The 26,253-nt window shown below is 37.0% G+C and overlaps 1 protein-coding gene and 1 long non-coding RNA gene across 7 annotated transcripts in view; one reads left to right on the forward strand and one right to left on the reverse strand.

Moving 5' to 3' along the window:
• Positions 1 to 26,253, forward strand: part of LOC121729951 — a 112,556-nt gene that overhangs the window by 61,521 nt on the left and 24,782 nt on the right. For all 6 annotated transcript variants that reach the window (XR_006036045.1, XM_042118694.1, XM_042118695.1 and 3 more), the window contains exons 2-4: positions 12,271 to 14,609; positions 14,694 to 14,758; positions 14,949 to 15,136. Coding sequence is in view for 5 of the 6 variants with exons in the window: in XM_042118694.1 (XP_041974628.1) it covers positions 12,278 to 14,609; positions 14,694 to 14,758; positions 14,949 to 15,136 (2,585 nt within the window). In the remaining variant the exon portion in view is untranslated. The remainder of the gene's footprint in view (positions 1 to 12,270; positions 14,610 to 14,693; positions 14,759 to 14,948; positions 15,137 to 26,253) is intronic.
• LOC121729968 lies at positions 238 to 23,032 on the reverse strand. The gene is made up of 3 exons (XR_006036046.1): positions 22,956 to 23,032; positions 8,329 to 8,336; positions 238 to 249 (listed from the first exon to the last, which is right to left on the reverse strand). It is a non-coding gene; the product is annotated as an uncharacterized LOC121729968 (long non-coding RNA).

Here is a 26,253-nt window from a genome sequence, read left to right on the forward strand (position 1 = left end):
ACACGTTGGTTTTTTTTTAAACTCACAAACGCCAAAGGAACCTTTGACAACTTCTTTCGGCGAGCCCAGGTGGTGTCGTAAATCAGCCTGGTTGCCCTCTGACCTCCGCCGGATTAGGGGACCGGGTTCCCAGGAACCACTGACGGCGGATTAATTTGTAAAGGACCCATTAATAAATATTTTAAATGGTATCGGTAACGAGAAATAAGTAGGTAGAGTAGGTAGTAAAAGCGATAAATTCAAAAACTTCTGCCGCGCTGCGAAAGGAAAAGAATTATTAATTATTATGCAAGCCGCATTGTGTAAAAAAAATTTACAACCGCTTTCTTTTAAGAAGTCGGTTAAAAAGGCTGTCAATTTAATACAAAAGCACTGGAAGAAAAGTCAAAATATTCTTTAAGCAGAATTGTACGTAAGTATAATGGCCTTTGTTTTTCTTTTTTGGCAAACAATATCCATGTGCCCTAATGTATCATGCAATAAAATATTTCAACCATTTAATCGGTTCACAGAATCAATAATTGATACGTTAAATTTTACGACCTATCATTGCGATCTTTACGGCTATATTATTAACTGTAACGTAGTGTATTGTCATCGAAGACGTTTCGGAATGAAATACCGATTTCCCCTTCAGCCGATATTTCATTGTTGGCAGTATGCCCTTGTTCCTTCGTCATTTATTATTTCGCGAAAAAAAAACCATTGTCAACTTCGAATGTTTTTAAAAAGGGAACACGTTCAAAAAGTTGATCTAGCTTTTTACGTAAATAAAGACGGGGCGAGTACCAACCGTTATGCATGGGAAATATGAAGTCGTTTAAAAAAGGAACGATGAAAGTGATGAAACATTCTGATTTTCTGAAAGCAATTTTGTTTTCTGAACCCGATCCTGAAAACTCAATAAGCTTTCAAAGTAAAAACTCATGGAATCATGAAAATCACCGCTGTTTTGAGCTTTTGAAAGCTACGCTGACAATTTTTATTCAATAAAATATTGGCAACGTTAAAGCTATTTTATTTATAATTTATTTTATTGTACTTACAGTGGCTTATCATAAACGGAAACATATTATATCAATGATATACGTAATACGGCGATTTTGATAGCAATCTCTAATTTGTATAAAATGGGCATTGTCCAAAAAAAATCACATGTACTTTTTGTATATTTTTTCGTTAAAATAGTTTATTTTAAGAATATAAATTAAATAACTTTGAAATTCATTGACTAGTTTTTTCTCAATAAATTTTTAAAGTTTCGCTCTGATGTCATCATCGGCGGCCAGTAATTGACCTCTGCAGTATGTTTTTTCCTTTCAATCTTATTTATAATGGCTGGTTCGTCAAATGCAAGTTCTCATTATGTGAAAGCTGATACGAGAAGCTTACCAAAAGTTTGAAACGTAATGTTGGTCGAATTTATTGCTAATTTAACGCCATTGAAGGTCAAACAAAGGTTAAACATATTTGTTCAAAAATATAAGTAACTAATGGGTATTTTTTTCGTTTATATACAGAAAAACGATCACTGACCTTATTCCTCGAATTGTTTTTGTAATGAGCAAAATTAAAAAAAAATGGACAATCCCCATTATTGCCGATACCACACTTACACCATCCAAAATCACATTCTCTCACCATGCCCATAAAGGAAGACTTTTTCATTAACCATTCCAATCTCAAGAATAATAATAACCTCAAAGATCTAGTAATAGTAATAATATGTTACCAATACGCCCCTCTCAACCGTAAATTCCCATACACCGATTGTTGTCAGAAATAAATCACGATTTACATGAGTTGATGCTTAAAAAATATTCCTTTCGAGCCTCCGTTGTAGAATAGACCATATACCATTCAAATATGGTTGTTATTCCCCTGATTATATTGAGAAGAATCGGCGCAGGATCGACGCAAGAAATTCGCACACTTCCTCATACAATGCCAAGTTAACAATAGGATCGGGAAGAGAAGTCGCTCCATATTGTATAACAATTGACGTAGGATACACCAGAGGTCAACACAATGCGTTCAAATTAAACTAGGGCCGATGGGACCACATCTGGTTGGATTAAATTACGTTTAATAATTTAAGATGCGTTCTCACAGACTTAATTTAATTAAGTCTATTGTTTAAGAAGTTTGTTTTTATAGAAGCCCTAGAGTTTAGACTATATTGGTACTAGTATTGTATACGACTCAAAATGTAAGGGAAGCTAATAGAGATAGAGTTCGAGACTCTGAAAAATGATGTAGAATCATGCATATTCCGAAAAAATTGTAAATAAAGAATTTTGAAGTTCAGGCTATTTTTTTTTTTAATCAAGCCTAGGCTGCAAGCTCTACTTCACTATCTACTACATCGAGCCTTTATGATCATTCACTTACATGAATTCTGTAACTAGAGGAAATTTTGTTTTTAATAAAGGACGCAACAAAATTGCAGGAAATCTATCTAGCTTTTTATACAAGATTAGCTGTCCCGGTGAACTTCGTGCGACTTTAAAACCTTCCCTGGACTTCTACGATTATTTTTAGACTAAAATTAGTCCAATCCGTTCATATGTTTTCGAGTTTTAGCGTTACTAACACAATTGAAAATCCATTTTTATACATATAGATATATAGATCTTTACTATTTGTAGCAAGCTCTACTTCTCTACTTACATCGAACTTCATTATGACGTAGCAATTTCGTCTGTAAGTAGACCGAGTAGGTACAGTTTTTAATAAAGGACTATCGCAATAGACGTGCGTAGGTTTTTATCAAATTGGACTACGGCCTTGGAACTAATAGGTGTTCCATACACGTTCCGACAAGGCCAGAACACAGGGTGCGGGCGATTATAATATTAGCCAATTATTATGTAGAGTTTTTTAGAGCTTAGGAGCTGCTTTTTAGAGCATTATGTAAGACTGAATTAAAACTGATTTCATAAGTCTTAGATACGTGGGAGAGCCATGCTTCGGCACGAATGGGCCGGCTTGACCGGAGAAATACCACGTTCTCACAGAAAACCGTCGTGAAACAGCGCTTGCGCTGTTTCACGCCGCTGAGTGAGTGAGTTTACCGGAGGCCCAATCCCCTACCCTATTCCCTTCCCTGTCCTCCCCTATTCCCTTCCATTCCCATCCCTACCCTCTCCTATTACCTTATTCCCCCTTAAAAGGCCGGCAACGCACTTACAGCTCTTCTGATGCTGCGAGTGTTCATGGGCGACGGAAGTTGCTTTCCATCAGGTGACCCATTTGCTCGTTTGGCCCCTTATTTCATTAAAAAAAGAAAAAATCTTGGTTTAAGAAGTGTTTAGGAACATACGCTTAAATGAAGAAGACTATGGCATATATTATCTTAGCAAAATGTGTCGGCAAAAAGTTGGGCCAGTGGTTTAGGGCTATTTTGACAATCGACGTGAATTTCTGTTATTACAATAATAACAATAGTTTAAATAATTAATGAAAAAAAAAGAAAACTGATAAGAATAATAATAATTATTAATAAAAGAGTAATTTGACACAATAATGGGTGCGTTTCGACTTCCGCCCAAAAGTGTAACAGTGCACTTTGGCGAGATTTTGCTACTGAGAGTACAACACGGCCAAGTTAACTTGACGCATCGCTGGAATGCAATAACATGCCCGCTCCATAATGACATCAATAAACCATGCGTCTAGTTAATGTGGCCGTGTTATACTTCGGGAACTCGTAAGTACCTACCCATTTTTTTTAATTTTTTCTGTCGATTCCCTACAGGTCACTTTCCGAATCCTCGAGCAAGGGTGTTTACTACGAAGACGGTATTGGGCAGTAAAAAATATGGTCTAAAAACATAGGTAGTTTATATCTCCCAATCTAATGCTAAATACAGCTGCTCGGGTCAACAGTCTTGGCCTTAGACCACAACGTCATAACAATATGTTCCAAAATATTATCTATTGCATTTATCTATGCCATATGGCTATATTTCGTGCAAGCGAGAATGCTACAGCGGAAGTATAAGCGGAAGCGAGATAGAAGTAGCGAGGGAAATTTCAAATTTGTAATAGGCTCTAATTTTTTGTTAATTTACATTTAGCGTCAGGTTAAACGACAGCTTAGGATCGGGCTTACCACACTTTAAACGGCGTTTAATAGTTACCGCTAGTTTTGATAGCGAGATTCTGGAAAGCAGTAGCTATACTTGAATAATAACAAATCTAAAATGTGCATTTTTGCACCCCCTAATTGCTGAAAATGTACTGATTTTCCTAAACAAAAAAAAAACAAAAAAAGAAAAATAAACTGTAATTCAATAATATCTTCACCTAGACAAGCCCTAATGACTAGCATAAGCTATTCTCACATCTCTATAAAGTCCGATAAAACAACGAAAAATAAGATTGCGATTACCTGTGGTAAACTCCGGTTAAGTCGTCGTTTAATATTTGGTACAACTTGCTCAACTAGGGTAAAACATGGGTAAAATTGGTTGCTAATTGGATCTCATGCTCGTCAACGTCAGCGAAATTCATTAACTCGAACGCACTCCAGTTCAATCGGTAAACTCGAGTATCTATGTTGTTTGTACTTTGTATACTCCAATTAAAAAAAAAACTAGGCAAGTACGCATTTGATTTCTCTTTTAGTTCTATGAAAAACGGTCAAAAATGTAGGTACATACTTCATAATAACAGAGATCCATAAATATGTGATTTATTCGGTTTTACGTATTTGTTATAGGGGCAACACTCAACAGTAATAAAACTGTACCACTTCTCTTGTTGTCACGGTCAAGGAGATACACGGATAGATAGACAGACAGACAGCGGAGTCATACTCTCTTATTTACATGTTGTGGCACCAATACACCGGCTGACAAGTGAAAAAAGGAAAAAGAGTTTGTGTTCGAAATTCAAAGTGTAAATTGCCGGTACAGCTGCCGCCCCACGTAAATTAGGGTCGTATGTCCGTCTGTATTGTTTTAATTGTCGAAATGTACCGTGGAGTATAATTATAATTGGATAGTTTAGACAGCCTCATGCTAGAAATTAGTATAATCAACTATAATAACTTTGGAGCAAAATGTTTCCGTTTTTTGTTGCAATTTTTTTTTTGCTTGAAGATCAATAACAAGGAAAATAACTCAAAAATAATATACAGAGGTCAGAGACTCATGCCCGCTTTCTGGGGTTTTCGTATTAAACCATAGACATAATATACGACAGTATATATTATGTCTATGTATTAAACAGTACCTTATATCTATGGAAAAGTCTTGCAGTTGATTGGTTAATAGTAATACCCAATCAAAAGTGATAGAGCATAGGCAAACTCCTGTCAAACCCTCGAAAACCGGACATTACCCACAAATTCTTACCTAAGGTATTTTATTTTTAATTTGCATCACATAATTTATGACGGATTTTAGAAAATCTAGATTCTAGACTTTGACGTCTCCAATGCTCGTAAAGTTTACTAAGTACCAGTAACTATGACAAAATCCAAATCCAAACATTCTTCAATAACACTTTAAAAATTAACGTTAGAGCGTGGGGGTGATACTGAATTATTCATGACCACCACCTGCTGCCTATCAACGACAACCAGGGACCAGGAGCCAGGTGGTGGAGTATGCTAATACCTGGACTACTGACCAGTAAACCGCGGAGTTTATGCCATTTTAGGGGAAGCATTTATTTATAAAAGGGGGCAAACGAGCAAACGGGTCACCCGGTGGAAAGGAAAGTGGAGTGTGGACACTCGCAACATCATAAGAGTTGCAGGCTCTGAAACCAGCCTAATAAAAACTATAGGTCTACCAGAGTCTGATAGCAATTTTTGACAGCAAATTCTCAAAAGATATCCTTGATTATTGGATTATTTTTTATAGTTGCATGTTTCACACACAAAATAATCCGCTAAAGGAATAAAAAAGGATAAAAATGTTTTATTCTTATTATCCCCGCATTGCTAGAGTCAATTTATTTTCTCACTTTTTGCCATCAGACTCTGGTAGACCTATATAACGTGACTACGTAAAAAATATCCTATGATACCCGCGGCATATAATCTACTATTGGCATTTTATTTGTTACAATCGATACACAGATATCAGAATTGAGTCCCGTAAAGGATATAGGCTATAGTTTTTATTTCGGAGAATGAATGTACTTCTTCACTGCAACAATGCATTTCGATGCAATATAGTTGTAACCTTAGATATTATCGTGGCTTTATTTAAGTAGCTTATGTTTTAATGAAACTAGCTGTTCGACCGAGCTTTGCTCGGTATCCGATGAAAATGACATTTTCTAGAAATAATTCCTAGCTAGATCGATTTATCGCCCCCGAAACCCCCTATATACTAAATTTCATGAAAATCGTTGGAGCCGATTCCGAGATTCCAATTATATATATACATATATACAAGAATTGCTCGTTTAAAGGTATAAGATTAAACTTTTAATGAAATTAAATTAATATTTTCCATTTTATATCGCTGGTAAATCTCATCAGAATTATAAATATAATGGTAGAGACAAACTACCCCTGAGTTGCTCATAATATAAATAATTAGTAACAGTGGTATTTTTATTGCTACAATTAATTTACTTAACCTGCATTTAAATGAACAGAATGACAGCGTTCCCCAAACTTTGCCGTATTGTAATTTGTAGCTCATAGCTACCTGCATATTGCAATCTATATAACATTGTTAAAATTAAAATTAGTTACATAAATAGAACAACACATAGAATGATGAAACATAGACAGTTAAAAAATGTTAGGTTTTCCTGGAAAATTGTATTTTTTTTAAAAACCCCTTACATACAAAACTTCATACAAACACAGCCAGTGCCGAAAACCACATTTAAATAATAATAGTTTAAAAAGTTAGTCTATCTTTGAGAACCACTGACCTGATATCCTACCGCGGTGGGGTCATCATTATGGCGCAGTTAAAACAATACTTTATAGCGACACAGGACTATTAAGATAATTTTATTTTCACTAATTAATTTCACTTACTACCCTCATTATTCATTAAGCTTTAACGTTAGATAATTGTCAAGGTTTTTAACTGAATTTAACGCTTCCGTAGTTTAGTCTTTTTTTGGGGGTGCAGGTTCTAATAGGAATTATTATACAAAGGACGGAGCAGAGGGCGCTACTAGTACGTACATTAAATAATCCGACCAAAATCCGACACGTTCAACTCATCACATCAGAATATTGACAGAAACGTTGTCAAATAGCTATGCACACTATGCAATTTCATCTTTAATTTTCATCATCATCTTTTTATTCAACTTTCGTTTGGCATATTCAATAATTGAATGCGTCAAAACCCACCCGCGTTTGAAAGAAAATACTTGTCATAGCGTCGCGGGCATGCCTCACGTGCGATGTTGACTGCGCTATAACGCATGCCCTTGATGAACAAAAAAGGCACTGTGTGGACAAAGCTATCAGCTATGTCCACACTGTGCACTTTCATCTTCAATTTTCGTCATCAACTTTCATATTGGCGCATTCAATAATTGAATGCGTCAACGAACGCAACGCCATTACGCCATTATTGTCATTTTTTAAGTTTTGGATACGGTCAGAGGGCATGCGTCGCGGGCATGTTCGCTGTTGACTGCGCTATAACGCATGCCCTTGACGAACAGAAAAAGGCACAGTGTGGAAAAAGCTATTATCGAATAAAACTTTTTGGACCTCTTATTATATTATAAAAAATAATCGAGACACTACTGTTTTATTCTCAAATAAATAGTCAAAACGAAATCAATTCGTCAATGCCGTAGTCTCGTCTCAATATTTGGGTCCGTGCCAAGAGAAACCTCCCCAGTAACATACCACACTCTGTTGATAAATTATGCCACCTCAGCTATCCTATAGCAAAACTTTTCCCCACTTAGAAAACAAAAGAAAACTTAAAAGTGACACGGGTGACTACAGAAATTGAAAATGACAACTTTGCAATAGTAACTCGTTTTTTGAATTTGGAACTAAGTGGGACTCAACCATCACTGAACACATACAAAGACATTTAAAACATAATTTAAAACGTATTTATAATCAAACGAGGTATTGTAAAGTAACAAGAGACGGAGATCAAACTGATAGATAATGTCCAAAGAAATCGCAACTGTCTCCAGAACTGTTCCCGGGCGAAACAAAGCGGCCATTTTGGCACAAGCCGGTTGTCCTTTTGGAGATGCATCTTCGTCTTTGTTTATTTATTTAGGTCTTATTACGAAAGCTATTAGGTTGGTATTTGCGCGACGGTGATCTCTTAAACGTCCGATTCGGACGTTCCAAAATTGAATCCGCCAAACGTGTTCCGCTCCTTTCTTCCGAACGTCGTTGACGTCCAGCACGCACCAAGATTCTAAGTCGGGACTTACATAAATCTAAACCTTATTCCCTCCGGATTTCCGAATCTGAGCGGCGCGGAGCCGCAAACTTATTCGTGTCTTTTAAGAAACTTTTTGTTCGCCACCCCATGTTTCGCGAGACGTGCATTCGATATTAAAAAATGCTTCAAAATCTTAAATTCAATAGTAATAAGCAGGGGAGTGGATAAAGGAGAACGCCCCGTTTTTGCGGTGTTGTATTTAGCTCGCGAATTCCTCAGGGTCGTTTTGTGTACACTGGTTTCTGGCGCAGCATGTGTCTCCTGCCCGGCGGGACAAAGCGCGCCAACATTCTAATTACACAGTCAATTTGGTACAGCGAGGAGCATGAGTTATTGCCGTAACCGAGAACTCGGCCGAGCTCAGGCTTCACAAAGCCGCGTTTTGTAAGGGAAATTTCGGGAAGTTAGCATAAGAATGATTCGATTGCATTTAGCAGTTATTAGTTCTCATTATGTCATAATTCCACTGATTAGGAGTTAGGGAGGTCTATTCAGTAGTTTTGAATGTACTCCCTAATTCGAGAACAGGGAAGTATTGTTTGTGAATATGAATTCAAGGCATTATTCGCTAAATTTAGTTTTCTAAACGGTTGCTTGAATTTAGGGCATTATGGCTGAAATTGTCGGAATTTCTCCAACGTGAAAAGCCGCTTTCTGCGTTTCTAATGTTCATACAAATACGTGACGTTTATTTGGGCCAGTGTTGCCATGACCAAAGAGAATAGCCTCTTAAGCGGCACTCGAAAGAGAAACGGGTAGTAAAATTTGAGCAAATAATTTGACCCGCCTGCCTACATTCTCAAGTGGTAACGGGCACTCGCCGACTCAGCATTTTCTGTGAAAGTGATAGTAACTATAATGAGGTTTTAATTGACTAATAATGAAAATTGCATTATCATTACATAAAAGAGTTAGAAAAGTACCGCAGTAAAAACTTAATTTACTGTAGAAGTCTTCGACCGCACTGTGATGCAAAATTATTCTGACGTTCTTTCTGGTTTAGCTAAAGTTCTGGTAAATCAGGTATTGGTCTACCAGAACTGATAGCAAAAAGCTTCAAAAAGTAAGAAAATAAATTGACTCTAGCAATACCGGGGTAATAATTGGAATAAAATATTTTGATCCTTTTTTTGTCCTTATAGCGGCTGATTCTGTGTAATGAAACATGCAAATGTATTTTATCCAATGATCAAGAATACTTTTTGAAAATATTTTCTGAAAATCTGCCGTCAAAATTTGCCATCAGATTCTAGTAGACCTATAGTTACCTTCTTGGATTAACAAAAGTACCTTGTTGTCTACTAATTACCATTGATATGGATTCTACTTAAATGTTAAAAAAAAATTATGTTAAATTTTTGGGACGAAAAGCTCAAGTACTAAGCTCAAGTAAGTACTCTCCTTAAAGCCTCTCGAGAAAATGCATGGACGATTAGCTTAAAATATTTACGTGAACATTATTTCATTATTTTGACAGTGATAGTCGCACAATGGTGGGTGTGTAAGCCCATTAGATTTAATTGACAGCAACATATTTGCGAATAGCGCCCTGTACACGGAATCTACCATTTCGACACTGCTTTTAGACCTATCTAAAAGCAGTGTCAAAGACAAAGGCCGGCAACGCACCTGCAGCTCTTCTGATGTTGCGAGTGTCCATGGGCGACGGTAGTTGCTTACCATCAGGTGACCCGTTTGCTCGTTTGCCCCCTTATTTAATAAATAAAAAAAAAAAAAAAAAAGTGTCGAAATGGTAGATTCCGTATAGGAACCCATGCTTACTACCCTCAGAATAATATAGTACCTATACTATATTATTCTGAGGGTAGTAAGCATGGGTTCCTATATAGAGGTATCCCAGAGCGATCAAACATAACTTATTTTCACATGGATGAAACTTAGGTTCTCAGTAGTGCCTTATTAGTCATATTTAATTTCAAATCTGGGTCCAATAGTTATTAGATATCTACGTAATATTTCACGAACATGAAATCTGTAAAAAAGTAACATTTTCGACAGAAGCTTTCAAAAATGTAAAATTTTTGACAACTTCCAAACCCAAAATGTCAACAATTTGTCACCTTTGACATATTGACATATTTTGTCATTAAGTATTGATAACGTGACAATTACCCTGCAACAGTATGGTTTACTCTTGTAAACTGTAGACTGCTAAGTTTGTTCTTACTAAGCTTACTCACTGTACCGTCGTCATCTATACCTAATCGCATTTAGTTTTTGCGTTACCATTTAGGAACAGACTCACAAAAACTCATCAAAGTCATTGTCCGCATATTTAACGATTCAGGGTTGGCAACATCGAGAAACTTCTCCATGTGGGCTCTCTATGATTTCAGTCTATTTCGGCAGCCCTAGAGCCTGAACCGAACGTTGACGTACCATGAAATTGGATGTAATGCACATTCCGACCTCGTAGCGGTCATAACAGTTGCTGTACTCAATTTAAGATTGGTGTAACGATGTATTTGTTCAAGCTTCTATTACATATACAACCGATTTGCAGAAACATGATAACTAATAGGTGATCTGACTTAATAGTTAGATTTTGTAAAGGCTCCTCTCCACGGGTCATGAATATTGGTCAAGCTTTCTATGGCATGCATAACCGATCTCGATTATGGATAATTATAGACGAATATTTAGATGTTCGTTATCGCTAAGTATTGATCCACCATGCTTGTGCCGACATTGGGAAGCCATGTTGGTCTATTATAAAAAATATAAATGACTCGACATTTCTGACAGCAACATCGCTTGAATTCATACCGGAAGTCCATAGAATACGTGAACCTGATGTAAGATGTTATTACCATAGCTCATACAAGTCTATATGACGAATGAATTTCCATGATCGATGATGGAGTGTTTGTGGGCTATCACAAAAACATAAAACACGATCGTTCTAGTCGATAGTAAATACGATTTGTCCTATATTCCTTTTGTGGGAAAATTATACGTGGGAGAGCCATGCTTTGGCACGAATGGGCAGGCTCGACCGGAGAAATACCACGTTCTCACAGAAAACCGGCGTGAAACAGCGCTTGCGCTGTGTTTCGCCGAGTGAGTGAGTTTACCGGAGGCCCAATTCCCTTCCCTATCCTCCCCTATTCCCTTCCCTTCCCTTCCCATCCCTACCCTCCCCTATTACCCTATTCCCTCTTAAAAGGCCGGCAACGCACCTGCAGCTCTTCTGATGCTGCGAGTGTCCATGGGCGACGGAAGTTGCTTTCCATCAGTTGACCCGTTTGCTCGTTTGCCCCCTTATTTAATTAAAAAAATTAAAAAAAAAGAAAGAAATTTGTATAAAGATATAAATTATAATTAATATGCTATGTAATTAAATTACGAATCTAAAAACAAACAAATTACTCACTTGCCACTGTGTAGAGTCTAACTGTCTTTTGGCTCCTAAAAAGTAGGAACTTTTACTGAATTCATCATGAGTAAAAATGGTTTGAATTTCGAAGCAAATAGTTTCCCTTAACTATTTACATTGAAACGCAATTACAAGAATGACCGTTTATAATGTTAAACATATTACCAATTACCAACAAATTGGACTCATTTGAAATGTAAATATATAATAATTAGCAGCCATGTTGATACAGACCACCCTTTTCCTCATTAACTTTGTGAGTAAAGTACCCAATAAAAATGATTAACCATGATTAATATTCACCAAAAGCCCTTACAACTATTAAATGGGATTGTTCACATAGTAATTTTTCCAGTTTTACCAAATAATTAACAGTTTTACAGTCAATATTTTAGTGGTTACAAAATTTATAAAAATTTATTTAATTTTAATTCCAAGTTCTAATTAGATTTTTTTATATTACAGATCCGAAATGTTAAAGTGGGCCGTATACAGTAAGAAGAACCAAGAAGTTCAAAGTAAGAATGAAGCGGAGGAAACTAAGCCATACGCGGCCAAGTCTTGCGCTGACACAACCAGAAGATCTCTAGATGCACAGACCGTCAAGAGAAGTAAAAAGCCAAGCAGATATCAAAGAAGGTCACTAGGTGCCGCCGCTAGAAAGAACAACATAAGGATTGCTGATAAGGAGAATTTCAATTGTGTAGGCAACACTCCTAACCATTTTAGGGAGGGTTTTGTCAAAAAAGCAGACATCGGTGCTTTAAAAGATGTGAGCAACATTACTCCGACTTCTGTGACACCAATTTTAGAGAGACGTAAATATCTGTTCGCCAATATCAAAGATGATCTTCTTTCTGAACTTCCTCCTACCCCTCCCACGTACAGTAGAAGAGTACGAGAAGCGAAGAAACGCAAACTAGAAATGTCGATCAGTAATAACAATGAGGTATTCACTAGAAACAGTTGTACCTATAAGTCGGAGAGAAGAATCAATCCCGATAGAAGCATTTCTCTGAGTTCAAAATTAAGTCATAGTGTATCGGAACCATCTTTGCATGATTTGACAGAAAGATTAAGTGCTTCTTCAAATAGCAGTAAAAGTTCAACGTCATTATCAAAACAGCCTTTTAGTAAAAATCCTATAAGTACGACAGAAACTGCAAGGGAAGGAATAGTTGAAATTGAGTATGACAAGGACGTGGTCATCAATTGTGTGGAAAAACCAGTTGTAGAAGAAGCTGCTGTCGAAATGACTACCTTACCGATATTCGGCCACCACGTCTTTACGGAACATCCATTTTATTTCAAGAAAATGGGTGAAGGGCCGCCTGATATACGACCTTTGAAGAGAACTAGGAAAAAGTCCTGTGATTTTGAAAGTTCCTTCAAGTCGCCGTCTATAGATAAGAAAGATGTACATAGTTTAATAAGAGACGGATGTTCGCCTGTATCTATAACTCCATTATCGACTAAGCTAGCGGCGCTAAGGTTTAGTGCAATGAGTACCCATACCAAATCACAGAGGATAGTTAATAGTGCTGATGTTACAGAGTTTTTTCCTAAAGTAGATCCGTTCATTCTTCCTGTCAAAGATGAAGAAAGTTCTACTGAGATGGAAAACAAATTTATTTTAGCTAAAGATTCAATTTCCAATGTAACCGAATCCACTTCATCGACGACACAGATGGGTGATATTACGTTGGAAAAGATGATAGAAGATATTATAAAGAGTACTAAGATAGTTAAATCTAAGAGACGTATACTTAAGAAGGAAGCAAAGGTAGAAGAAGAAGATGTGATACCAACATTGGAAGCTGCCAAAGATCTTTTTGTTAAACCTTGTTCCGAAACCAAAAGTAATTTGATAAAGGAAGCGCGATGTGTGAATTTATCAAGAGAAAACTCTTTGTCACCTAAATCAACACCAGTGAAAAAGCGAATGCCTATTCATAGGGTAAACGAAAAGCTTTTAAAGAATGTCCCAATAGGTGGTTTTATTTTAGACGATGGAGATGGTTACAATGAGCGTGAAGTAATAACACCTGACATTGATGTTAACAATAGAGATTTTACCACATTATGTAGATCGCAATCTATGAAACCCACGACAACAATACGTAAAAATATGGAATCTACCATATCAGAGTCTACTCCAGATCTTTTTGCAGCTACAGACTTTAATAATGTGAGATTACGTAGGCAAAGGTGTATAAGAAGGAAGAAGTCCACCGTCAGTAACGAAAGTATATGCAAACTAAAGGATTTAGAAAATAAATCTTCTTTAGTTCTGACACTAGAAATGGGAATACCTAGTCCGCTTGCTGAATTACAGGATGTTTCTTTATGTGAACCTCTAAGCATTCTTTTGGACGTCCCCAACGATGCAAATCTAAATCAATCTCTTCAGAATGTATCGCATAGTAGCTTGAAATCTCTTCAAAATAGAAGATCTAGAGAGCTTTTTGGACTCACATTAGATAATGGTATACCAAGTCCTATCACCCCAGTTCCTAATCTCAAAAGACCTAGCATGAATATTCTAAGTGACGAACGGGCAAATAAGACCAGCAAGCTAGGCGAAGATCTTCTCGCTAACGACATAACGACTCCTGTAATAGAACATAGGTCCTCGAGACGCTGTCTCACTTACTCACCAGAGGAGAGTAGTATAAACAGCAGCGAGGAAAAGAGACGGAGTGTCGCTAGTAACCGTTTGGAGAGAAGTACGGATAGGTTTGCAGCTCCGAAAGGGACGATAGATCTGGAGATAGAGACAAGAAATAATGTCATAGACGTGCACGGTGAGTGGTGACTATCGACTTTCGTTTTATTTTGTGATATGTTTAAAGAAAGGACAAAGAATAATATATTGTTTTTATTTTCAGTAATAAGATGCAAAGATCTGCAGCGGTCTTCAGGGAAAACGGATGACATCAACGCGTACGCAAAGGTAAGATAGAAACAATATTTTCAAAGCCTGTCCATCCATAGTCCTATATTGAGATAGGTCCCTTTTATTCGCGCACAAGAATTTAACTATCTCGTTTTCGAAAAATTAGAGGCAAACGAATCGATAAGTTATTGGCCACATTTATGCGTATTCGATGACCTAGCTATTACTAATTCCCTCTCCATTTTAGGTGGTCATCAGCGGTGTAACAGAGAACCAGTCCCTGCCCTCTCAGAGGTCGATATTCCAGCGTACCTCGGTGCTGTACGGCAAGAGGGAACCGGAGTTCCAGAGGCATCTGCGACTACCCCTCCCCACCGCGGTATACGACCACCAGATCCTCCATGTGTCTGTGTGGCACAGAGATAAGAAGTACCGGTAAGTTAGCGAAGATTATTTAAAGAACTTATGTATTTTTGCGACAGGACTTACTTTTGCAACAGGAACAGGAGTTGCAGCGGTGGATGAAGTATGGGGAGCCAATTGCAAGAAAACCCATGTATTCATAAAAGAGTTAGCCAAGTACGCTACATTTGTGGGCCAAAGGTTCTATACAAAGCGGCTAAACCTTTTTATACAGGGTGTAAAAAAATAAGTGATAATACTTTAGGGTTTGTACGTGTTCCTTGTAGAGAATTCACTGTGAAAGTAGCAGCTCTGAAAGATGAAAATTTTTTTTCACTTTTGTATGGGCAAGGGCCCGAGCGTCACGAGTTTCCCCATACAAAAGTGAAAAAAAATTTTGGTCTTCAGCGCTGCCACTTTCACAGTCAACTCTCTACAAGGAACACGTACGCACCCTAAAGTATTATCACTTATTATTGTTACACCCTGTATATAATATAATCTAAGGCGTCTTTGTCTGCCTCACTTGTATTTATTGTTTTCATAACTATAACATTAAAATAAACTGTGTAATTTAGCGGTCTAGCCATTACTGCTACAGAAATACAGCCTGGTGACAGACTGACGGACAGACAGACAGTAAAATATTTTGAGAAGGCCTTGTTTATAAGTATGAGCATGTATATAGGTAATATTAATATGAAGTAGTTTTTGCGTAGGCTGTGTTTTGTCGGAAACTTGGCAAAGACTTATCGTGATTGACGGTTTGGCAGTATTGCGATTTATTTGGAAGTTTATGTGGCGTACTAAATCTACGGATACGAAGCGACAAGCGTACGAGCTTTGTGGAAAATCGAACAGTAATTATAGATTTTAGTAAAAAGGAACTTGATATTATACATTAATTAATTTGGTAAAAAGGAACTTTATTAAAATATCCAACTAATTTCACATCGTGGTTAAGGATTTCTTAGGCCTGTCGCGCCAATCAATGGTTTGCTAATCTCATGTTAAAGTAGCTTGCCTTCTCTTTCATATGAACGTAGAAAGAGAGACAACATGAAATCTAGGACTAACTAACCCAGACTCTGTAGACGCGGCCGATATACGCGTCACAATAATGTCTACAGGAGTTGTAATATCCGAGAAATTAATAGGCAAATGGCGGACCTATGTAGCTTGGTCGTTATACGTCAAACCCAGTAATCAGATGTTGACTAACTTTGAATTGACATAACTCGACCAAACTACATTGCCATCGACCGTCTCTCGAGAACGGCTGAACCGATTTGGCTAATTTTAGTTTTGAAATTCATCTAGTTTCTCTGATATATCGGCTTCATATGACAGTCCAAAGTCCATGTTGACATGCAATTGACCGTGTACATTTCCATGACGGTCCATGCTAGCCTCATACATAAGATATGCGGCGCGCCACCGCACATGCGCAGTCCCATCGATCCAGGCGCAGCCCTCAGTAGCAGCCGGGCCGTGTAGTGTGGTGTACCCATGTGTACTATATGTGTTCTCTAAGGATTTGGACAGCGGTAAGTGTCTATGTAATAAAAGTCTTTTAATTGGTATTAAATTGTGATTTTTCGGTTAGAATGTCGTAGTGTTTTAGCTAAGTAAATTCGGTGCAGACTCGTTAATTTTCTTTAAAAGCCTACTGAGAATCGGTCGGTCGGAAAAAACTAGCATAGCTTCAATTTTCCGGATACCTAATTGGAAAAAACTATGCGTTTTCGTATATTATGGCCATTCTAGCTTACCGTCTTTTGTGTGAAGAAACGCAATTTATAAATAAATTCCTTATACATTATATTGATAGGAAATAACTGAGTGAAATAATGGACTATTACTCAGTACTTTACCTGTACCTACCTTAGTACAGGTAGGTAGGGGTTAAAAAGGTAGGTAGGGTTAAAAAGTCAGGTATGTACTGGGGTAACCGCGTGGCCGGCCGCGGCACCCCGCCGTCTGGCGCGCCACTCGAGATGTTAATACATTACAGGGTTAATAATTACTGTTGCTAGTTGCTACACGCGTTGAGGACCATTTTTTACGCGAGGGTTAAGTTGTACTCAGCAAAATGTTGTGTTAAGGACACAGCGACATTCATTTGGCGTACTTTTTAGCGAGGACTAAGATATGCTCAGAAAACTTTAGGGTCCTTAAGGAAGAGTCCTTAGTTACAGAGGTGACACCGTTTTGCATATTTTTTAACGAAGATTAAGATTAACCTAGCAAAGTGTCTTGTTTAGGACTCAGCAACATTTAATTGCGTGCTTTTTAGCCAGGACTAAGTCGATTAACTCAAAAAAATGTACTTTATAGCGAGTCCTATAATAAGCGTAGCAAAAAATCTTTGTAAAAGGACTTACCGACTGAGTGAAATGTTTGTTATAGGTTTTAACGCGGACTAACATTAACTCAGTAAAATATAATAATTTTTGAGCGAGGACTAAGAGCAAGTCAGCATATTTAGTTTAGTAAATATAAATTGTTCCTGCGAAGCTCAATGAATATGAAATATTCCGTTAATGTTAAAGTAGTTTCAAATTGCGACGTTGTTTGGGAGAACTAAAATATAATCGACTCTACAGTGTATTGTCTACAGTCCACAAGTCTAAAATGCCCGGTTCCTATGGGATAAGGGATTTTGACAAGAGTTTATTTATTCAATAGAACTATTAATTGGCTAATATCAAAACTTTCTTATCCTGACGTGGGAGAGCCATGCTTCGGCACGAACAGAAAACCGGCGTGAAACAGCGCTTCCGCTGTGTTTCGCCGAGTGAGTGAATTTACCGGAGGCCCAATCCCCTACCCTTTTCCCTTCCCTACCCTCCCCTATTTCCTTCCGTAACCTCCCCTATTCCCTTCCGCACCCTCCCCTATTCTCTTCCCTACCCTCCCCTATTACCCCTTAAAAGGCTGGCAACGCATCTGCAGCTCTTCTGATGCTGCGAGTGTCCATGGGCTACGGAAGTTGCTTTCCATCAGGTGACCCGTTTGCTCCTTCGCCCCCTTGTTTCATAAAAAAAATAAAAATCCAACTTACAACGCCGTTAAATATATAAAACCACTGTCAAAAATACTCAAAAATCATAGATAATACTATAATCTCTCATCTCGCTACAGTCTCTATAGTTTGGCTGAAACTTTCCAATAGTATGGATTAACTTAAACTTACTGGAATCTGCCAATAGCATAGATTGAAACTTGCTGGTATTTCCAATAATGGCTTTATGGACGAAGCTCTGTGCTGTCTCACAGATAACGTTTTAAAAGTAAAGAATTTTAGTGCCGCACTCAGACACGATTTTAATAATATTATTTAATTGTAATAAATATATTCTGAAATATGGGGCTTATGACAAAGTCTTTATTTAATTACAATTAAGTAATTATAATACTCGTCTCTGAGTGCGGCGGATTAAAATCTGAAATTATGATGAGGCTAATATAATTATTGAGTGATAGAGTGTGGCAAAGGCTATAGACTATAGAGCCTTTAGATATGTTGCATTTGATAATTTTAACAGCTAGGTTAGAAATTATAATGTGTGGTATTAGATATAACGTATAGCTAAGTGACATATCGATTATTGTTTTTACGTATCTCCGATTGTGAAATCGGTATTATCAAATGCACCTTGACTAAAGACCTTATTTGTTTGGGTATAAAAATCTATACAGTTGAAACAAACCAATTACTAATTGTATTCTGACATGCCAATATAGAATCTGGGAGCACGCCAGTGCTCCAGCCTAGCTTTTTAACAAAGGCACGGCCGTATTATACTGACAGCCTCAAATACATAAAATATTTCATCATACCCATCTTACATGTTCCACGAAAAAAGAGAAACGAATTGAAGAATAAATGTTATTTATGACCTAGATTTCTTTTCAGCCACATTTTATCTTAGCGACTTTTTGTTGTAAAACAACGAAATGTTGGTATAAAAAATCACGTAGGCAAAATAATTTATGTTTTAGCTACGAATAATAAAAACTATTTGATTAGACTTCTAGTACAGGTTCTCTAGAACAATTTTTTTTATTACTATCAAGCTAATTTTTCGTGAGTAACTTTATTTTGATAAGATGAACGATAATTTCCTCTGCGAAAATTCTCGAAAGTGGTAGACTAACAGAGATAGAAAGGATTTAATATTTCAATTTGATGGTCCTAAGATATAGATTGATCAATGTATAGGACAATGTTACTATTAAATTATAACTATTAACCTATCAATCATCAATAGACAAAAAATCAGCTGGTTAGGGTTCCGTTTTAGGTTTCCGTAGTCAACGAGGACTTGTTGATGTCTTTGACCTACTAAACTATAAAAAATAGCGCCGCGCCCGCATCTCCCTTGCGTCAGAATTCGTTTATCACGGCGGAACCGTACATTTTTCGGGAAAAAGGTACTCTATATCCTTTCCCGGGTATATCCAAATGAGGGGCGAATAAAAAAAAAACTATCTCCATACCAGATGTTTGGGCGTGAAAAGGTAACATACAGGCACACACACAAACAGATAGACAGACACACTTTCGTATTCATAATACATATTAATATAGATATAGAAGTAGGGGTAGATATTATTTTGTAATGTATCAAATTAGCAGGTGATGAAAGAACATTTAAATGGATAATATACTTAAAATATTAAAATTGTTATAACATTATATGGGGCTATTGCTAACTTAAATTGTTTCTATATTTAGATGTTCATGGGGTGTTAATATTCGTGTAGGTGTTGACTTTAACTAGGTTCAGCTGTCTTCCTTTTGTGCCTAATAACTACTAAGTAATATTTAACGTATTCATTAATTTTTCATAAGTGTAGATATATCGCGTTGACGGAAAGTATATTGACTTTGAAGACGTTCTAAAAACAATAGTTTAAAATTTTTAACAGATATAAAAAAGTTTCATATTCAGTATTTCAATGAAAACGTTGCTAACTGCCGCACTCAGTGTCGGATATTAAAACTTAACTGTAATTACTTAAGTAAAGATTTTGACATAAGACCCATACATTATTTGTCAAACTCTTCATTAACTTAAAGTTTAATCACCATTAAGTGTCTCCGAGTGCAACAGTTTGAGTTACACTTGATGACCAGAACTCTATGAGTTTACGACCACGGTGGCTTATAAATGAAGATCAGAAAATAACGAATAGACAGGTCACCTGATGGAAAGCAAATACCATCGCCCATGGACACAACAAAAGAGCTGCAGGTGCGTTCATGGTCTTTCCGTATGCAAACTTTTAAAACTGGTCTACCAGAACTTCAGTCGATGTACTTGACAGAATGTAAACTTATTAAGGCTTTCAAAAGGAGGTATAGATAACGAACTTCGTTACGTGGAAAAGCTTGTAAGAGGAAATGGGAATGCGGGTCACCTGATGCTAAGCGCCTTTGACATCCGCCCGCTGAGCCCTGAGCCCTTATCGTGTTAAGTACTCATTAACTGACTTAGTACACCTGAAGGGCTTTTAAAGATTTTGAAAAAGTTGTGTTAGAATATATTTAATACTTATATACAACTTATATAATTAATTTAGGGAAAATTTTCACTTATGTACGCATAGACACATTTACGTCATCAGCTGTCAAATTTAATTGAAGCGTTCACTTTCTCCAATAAAATAGTTCTCTTCCCAGTTATTTTTATACGAAATATTTCTACGAACAATTTTCACACAGATACTGCGTATTTGGAACAAACATTGTCACACGAATAAGAAAATATCTCATAAACATTTTAAGTGGGAGAGCCATGCTTCGGCACGATTAGGCCGGCTCGACCGGAGAAATACCACGTTCTCACAGAAAACCGGCGTAAAACAGCGCTTGCGCTGTGTTTCGCCGAGTGAGTGAGTTTACCGGAGGCCCAATCCCCTATCTATTCCCTTCCCTTCCCATCCCTACCCTCCCCTATTGAATACCCTATTCCTTCTTAAAAGGCCGGCAACGCACCTGCAGCTCTTCTGATACTGCGAGTGTCCATGGGCGACGAAAGTTGCTTTCCATCAGGTGACCCGTTTGCTCGTTTGCCTCCTTATTTCATAAAAAAAAGTGTGTTTACAATTTTGTATACTTATCGTGTTTTTGATATTTTTACCTACAAACTACTAAAGCATGCTTCTAACTACACTATATATTACAGAAAACAGCAGAAAACTGATTTTTTGTAAATATATAAACTAAAATTCGCCTTATCATAACACTTTATTAAGACTATGAAGTGGCAAAGTTCATGTAGTAGTAAATCACAGTGCTGGCATACCGCCAAAACTCTTGCCTTAGTGTAACTTTAGGTTTCACTAAATGCTAAACAGCTTTCGGTTAAGGCTATGTGGCCTATGACCTTTCAAATACGTAAGCGGCCAAGAAAATGTTTTAGATTTAGTCGTAGTTAAGACACTAGTGATCTATCAACGCACAGCCCAAACCACTGGACGGATCGGGCTGAAATTTGGCATGCAAGTAGATGTTATGACGTTGGCATCCGCTAAGAAAGGATTTTGATAAATTCCAACCCCAAGGGGTTCAAATAGGGGATGAAAGTTTGTATTATATAATAATACATACTTCTTAACGCGAGCGAAGCCGCGGGCAAAAGCTCGTAATATATAAATGTTCATACTTATTATTTAAAATGCGAAAGAGGACTACTGTTATTTTACTATTTTCTACTTTAAATCGTTTAGAATACAAGCAATTAGAAAAAATTACACACAAAATCAGCATTAAAATAATAATTTAAAATCTTTAGTGAAAAGCAAAGCATAAATGCAAGTTTACAAGAAAATTCGAGCCTCATATCAAGTTTGCAATATTGTAAAAATAATAAACTGTAACTCGGTCAATAATGTTATACCAATTATATCTTGCAAAAGGCCGGCATTTCAACCGAAGAAAACTTATAAATATACTAGTTCTTATATAGAGCAGCTTTTTACGACATGCTTGCAGTTTAGTCAGTATCTATATAGACTATAGTATAGATACAGTATATTATCGAGTAGTTTAACAGAAATTGCTGCAAATAGCTTTTATAGTCTGGCATAAAAGTGAAGAAATTAAAAAGTGGCAACATCGTAGTGTTATCCCTTTTTTCTTAGATTGATTTGAAAGGGATGGCACTACATGTTGCCACTTTTTAATTTCTTCACTTTTATGCCAGACTATAAAAAAGCATATCAACTGATGCTATATTCAATTCAATTACATATGAATTAATTAACAACAAAAATTAAATTGTATTGGCGGGACATTTATTTTGCTCAATTTTGTTTTTTACATCTAGAACTTTGAAGTACAGTCAAGAAAGAGAGCTGGAGAGAGAAAAATAGAGTAAGAACGAAAATTATAATATTTTCAAATAATTTTGTTTACTTCGCCATAAATATTATTTACTATAGGTCTACCAGGATCTGATGGATGACAGCAGATTTTTTAAAAATATCCTTGATCATTCGATAATTTTTATATTTGCATGTTTAACACACAGAATTAGCCGCTATAAGGAAAAAAAGGATCAAAATGTTTTATTCCATACCCCGGTATTGCTAGAGTCAATTTATTTTATTTTTGCCATCAGATTCTGGTAGAACTATAGTTGACGCCCGCAACTCCGTTGCGCCAAAATACGTTCATCTCGCGAGAACCGTACGTTTTTCCGGTATTAAACAGTATCCTACCTCCTTTTCCGGGACTCAAAGTATGCCCATATCAAGTTTCAGCAAAATCGGTTCTGCGGTTTGGGTGTGAAGAGGTAACAGACAGACAGACAGACACATTTGTGGTGTTGTTGACAGACACACAGGCGGGATTCGAACCCGCGACGCCCGACTTGAGCTGCCAGTGCCACACATTCAACCAATTGAGCCACAGAGGTCGTCAAAGGTCGTCGTCAATGTGAAAGTAACCTAACCATTCAGAAATAAGAACACTAACAAACCATATGATCTACCCTCTGTTACTCCCTCTACGAACGCCAGCAGCGCACCTGTGACCTGCAGCTCTTCTAATGTTGCGAGTGTCCATGGACGACGGTAGTTGCTTTCCATCAGGTGACCCGTTTGCTCGTTTGCCTTATATTTTACTTTATATAAAAAACTCTTATGAGTAAGCTTAAATCATGCAGCAGCTTTGTAATAAGAGCCTACCAAACAAGTATAAGAATAACAATAATTTATTAATTTTTAGGGTTCCGTACCCAAAGGGTAAAAACGAGACCCTGTTACTGAGACTTCGATGTCTTTCCGTCTGTCTGTCTCCAGGGTGTATCTCAAGAACCGCTATTACCTACTAGACTTCTGAAACAATGAATAAAATATTCTAAAATATGTGTTTGAGATACCTCAAATGCAACACACATCTTCTTTCAAAAATATAATAGTGCTTAAAAAATAGCTGCATGATATGAATGTCACAAAGTAAACTACGATAGCCATACGTTAATCGATATTAATATTGATTAAGTTATTATTGGACATTGACGAAACGATAAATTACTTTACCTAGAAAGTAAAGTCTAAAAATACTACCAATTATGATCCCATAATATATTCTGTCGTTTCTATAAAGTTCTTATAAACTGAATATTGATTTAGACGCAAAGAAAGGTAAAGTTCAGAGAAATATCTCCACCAGAGAAGTTGCCAAACTTCATACTATTAAAATTCCAAAGTATGACACACATTTTTAACTGATCCAAACAACGTGACGGCCTGATATATTTTCTAAAATTATAAACTGATAAGTCGACGCCTCCGTTGCGCCAAAATTCGTTTATCGCGCGAAAACGACACATTTTCCGGAATAAAAAGTATCCTATGTCCTTTCCCGGGACTCAAAGTATATCTGTGCCAAATTTCAGCAAAATCGGTTAAGTCATTTAGGCCTGGAAAGACACACGCACTTTCGAATACTTACTTAATTTATAATAAGTAAGTATTAGTATCTCTCTCTCAAAATGACTATCACAATAAAGTTACAATGTAAAACAACCAGGTGGGTAAACTCGGGAGCCGCAACTGTAAACGCGTCGTAAACCTCCCTGTATTTGGACAGGCCTCAAAAGTGGCTTCATTGCCACTGCCCTAGCCGGCGTTAAATAGGGTAAAACACCCTTATACTGGCACTATTCCAGCTACGCGTCACTTTATCCTTTGCTAGCTAAGCCACGCGGCTCCGCCCGCGTAAATAACGCGGGAACCGTACATTTTCCCGCTAAAATATAGCCTATGTCCTTCCCCATGATTTACTTAGTAGACTTAGTAAACCATGGGGTTTTACTACTCTATTAATTGTCTGTCAAATCTTGTAAAAATTACTCTAGTTCTTGAGATTAGCGAGTTCAAACAAACTCTTCCATTTTAAGTACTTACTTAAAATGGAAGAGTTTGTTAGTTTCAGTAGTTCAAAGGTGTGTCTGTATCAGCGGTGCCAGACGTCCCGATTTTGGCGGGACGTCCCGATTTTTTCATCAAAATTAAATGTCCGGTGCGGGACAGGCTCAGTCCCGCTTTTCGGGGAAAGCCCGAACGTACGTGCAGCGCGCTGAGAAAGAAAGGTGCGTAGAGTGTGGGAGGTAGAGGGGTGGATTTTCTTTGGCTACTTTTGCTATCTATTTTCACGTAAACGTTATTTTAACGCAAATAAAAAGAAAAAAAATTTAAAAAAACTTTTAATTTTATATCTTTTTTTACTTTGTCCCTCTTTTGACTGAAGAATCCCGCTTTTTCACTCAAAAAGTTCTAAAGTCCCGACTTGGCACAAAAAAAATCTGGCAACGCTGGTCTGTATCGTATTAACACTTAAACTGCTGAAGCCTGCAACGATTTAGATAAAACTTGGTAGAACGATTCGTTGAATACCTGGATAAGACACACGGTAGTTTTCATTACAAAAAAACATCAAGAAATACCTATAAATTTTGTATCGAACGAATTTCGTTTATAAGTGGCCGGTAAATAAATTATGGATTCACTTATATTTCGTTACTCCTTCACGCTATATTTCTATTTTTTCCTCATTCATAAATTACTTATATTCACCCATAAATATCGGCCTTTTCCCTTTTATATTCGAGTTAAGGGCTACCAATATATTTTCTTTTCACTACACTAGAATATAGCAACTTTTGGGAAATTCAAAAATCTGTTTCTTCCTTAGCAGCATTTTACGTTACTGAAAATTGAAAAACATGAGACCGCTGTTGAATATTCAAAAGCTACTTTTTGTATTACACGATTATGCTGGAGGCTGAAATGATATGAATACTGAAAAATATACGAAAGAGGTCAACAGCCCTGGACGAAGTAGGTCGCTTCCGACGAATGTTTATTCGACGAAATGGTCGGTTGTCCGACGAACGCTTATTCGACGAAATGGCCGGTTGTCCGACGAATATTTGTCCGTAACCGTTTGATTCGTCCTTTGGGCTGTCCTTAACAAATTGTTTAATTTCGTCCTATATGAGTATGTTCGGCGTTTGTTTCTTTTGTTTTGCCGTTAATTTGTTGAAATCGGGGATATTAGTTACAAAATAATCTGAACTTCTGTACATACTTATTGTTTTAGGTTATGTTGAAAGCCATGGGTAAAAGATATAAAAGGAGGTCACTAGGTATACTGAGGTATTAATTAATCATAAAAGTATCCTATTGAAAAATAAGCGACAAGAATTCATTTTTGCACAATAAGCCTTGAGGGTCTTAAAAAGATTTCCCCATTATAAAATGATGGCCGCCACTCATTAGCGGGTGACAATCAGCTGTTCGCGGGCGCCATCTTGTTGACCTCAGTTTCCCGCCATTTTCCTTTCATTAATTAATATTCTAGAGGCATTCGAAATTTGAAAAGCGAATTTGAGTTAATGATACTATCGTCCTTGTGCTAAAATTATTATTTTAAATCGGGAAGCGGGAATATTTATTATCTTTGGTAATAATTTAGGATACGAAATATTCTAGCAGGTTTTACTGTAGCTGAACAGATACCGACCCATAGACCTATATATAACATTACTAGATGTTCCGCGCGGCTTCGCCCGCGTAATTTAGGAATGTCACGGATACCGTACATTTTTCCGTAAAAAAAGAAACCTATGTCC

Source organism: Aricia agestis, chromosome 8, assembly GCF_905147365.1.
Source record: "Aricia agestis chromosome 8, ilAriAges1.1, whole genome shotgun sequence".
NCBI classification, from domain to species: Eukaryota; Metazoa; Arthropoda; class Insecta; order Lepidoptera; family Lycaenidae; genus Aricia; species Aricia agestis.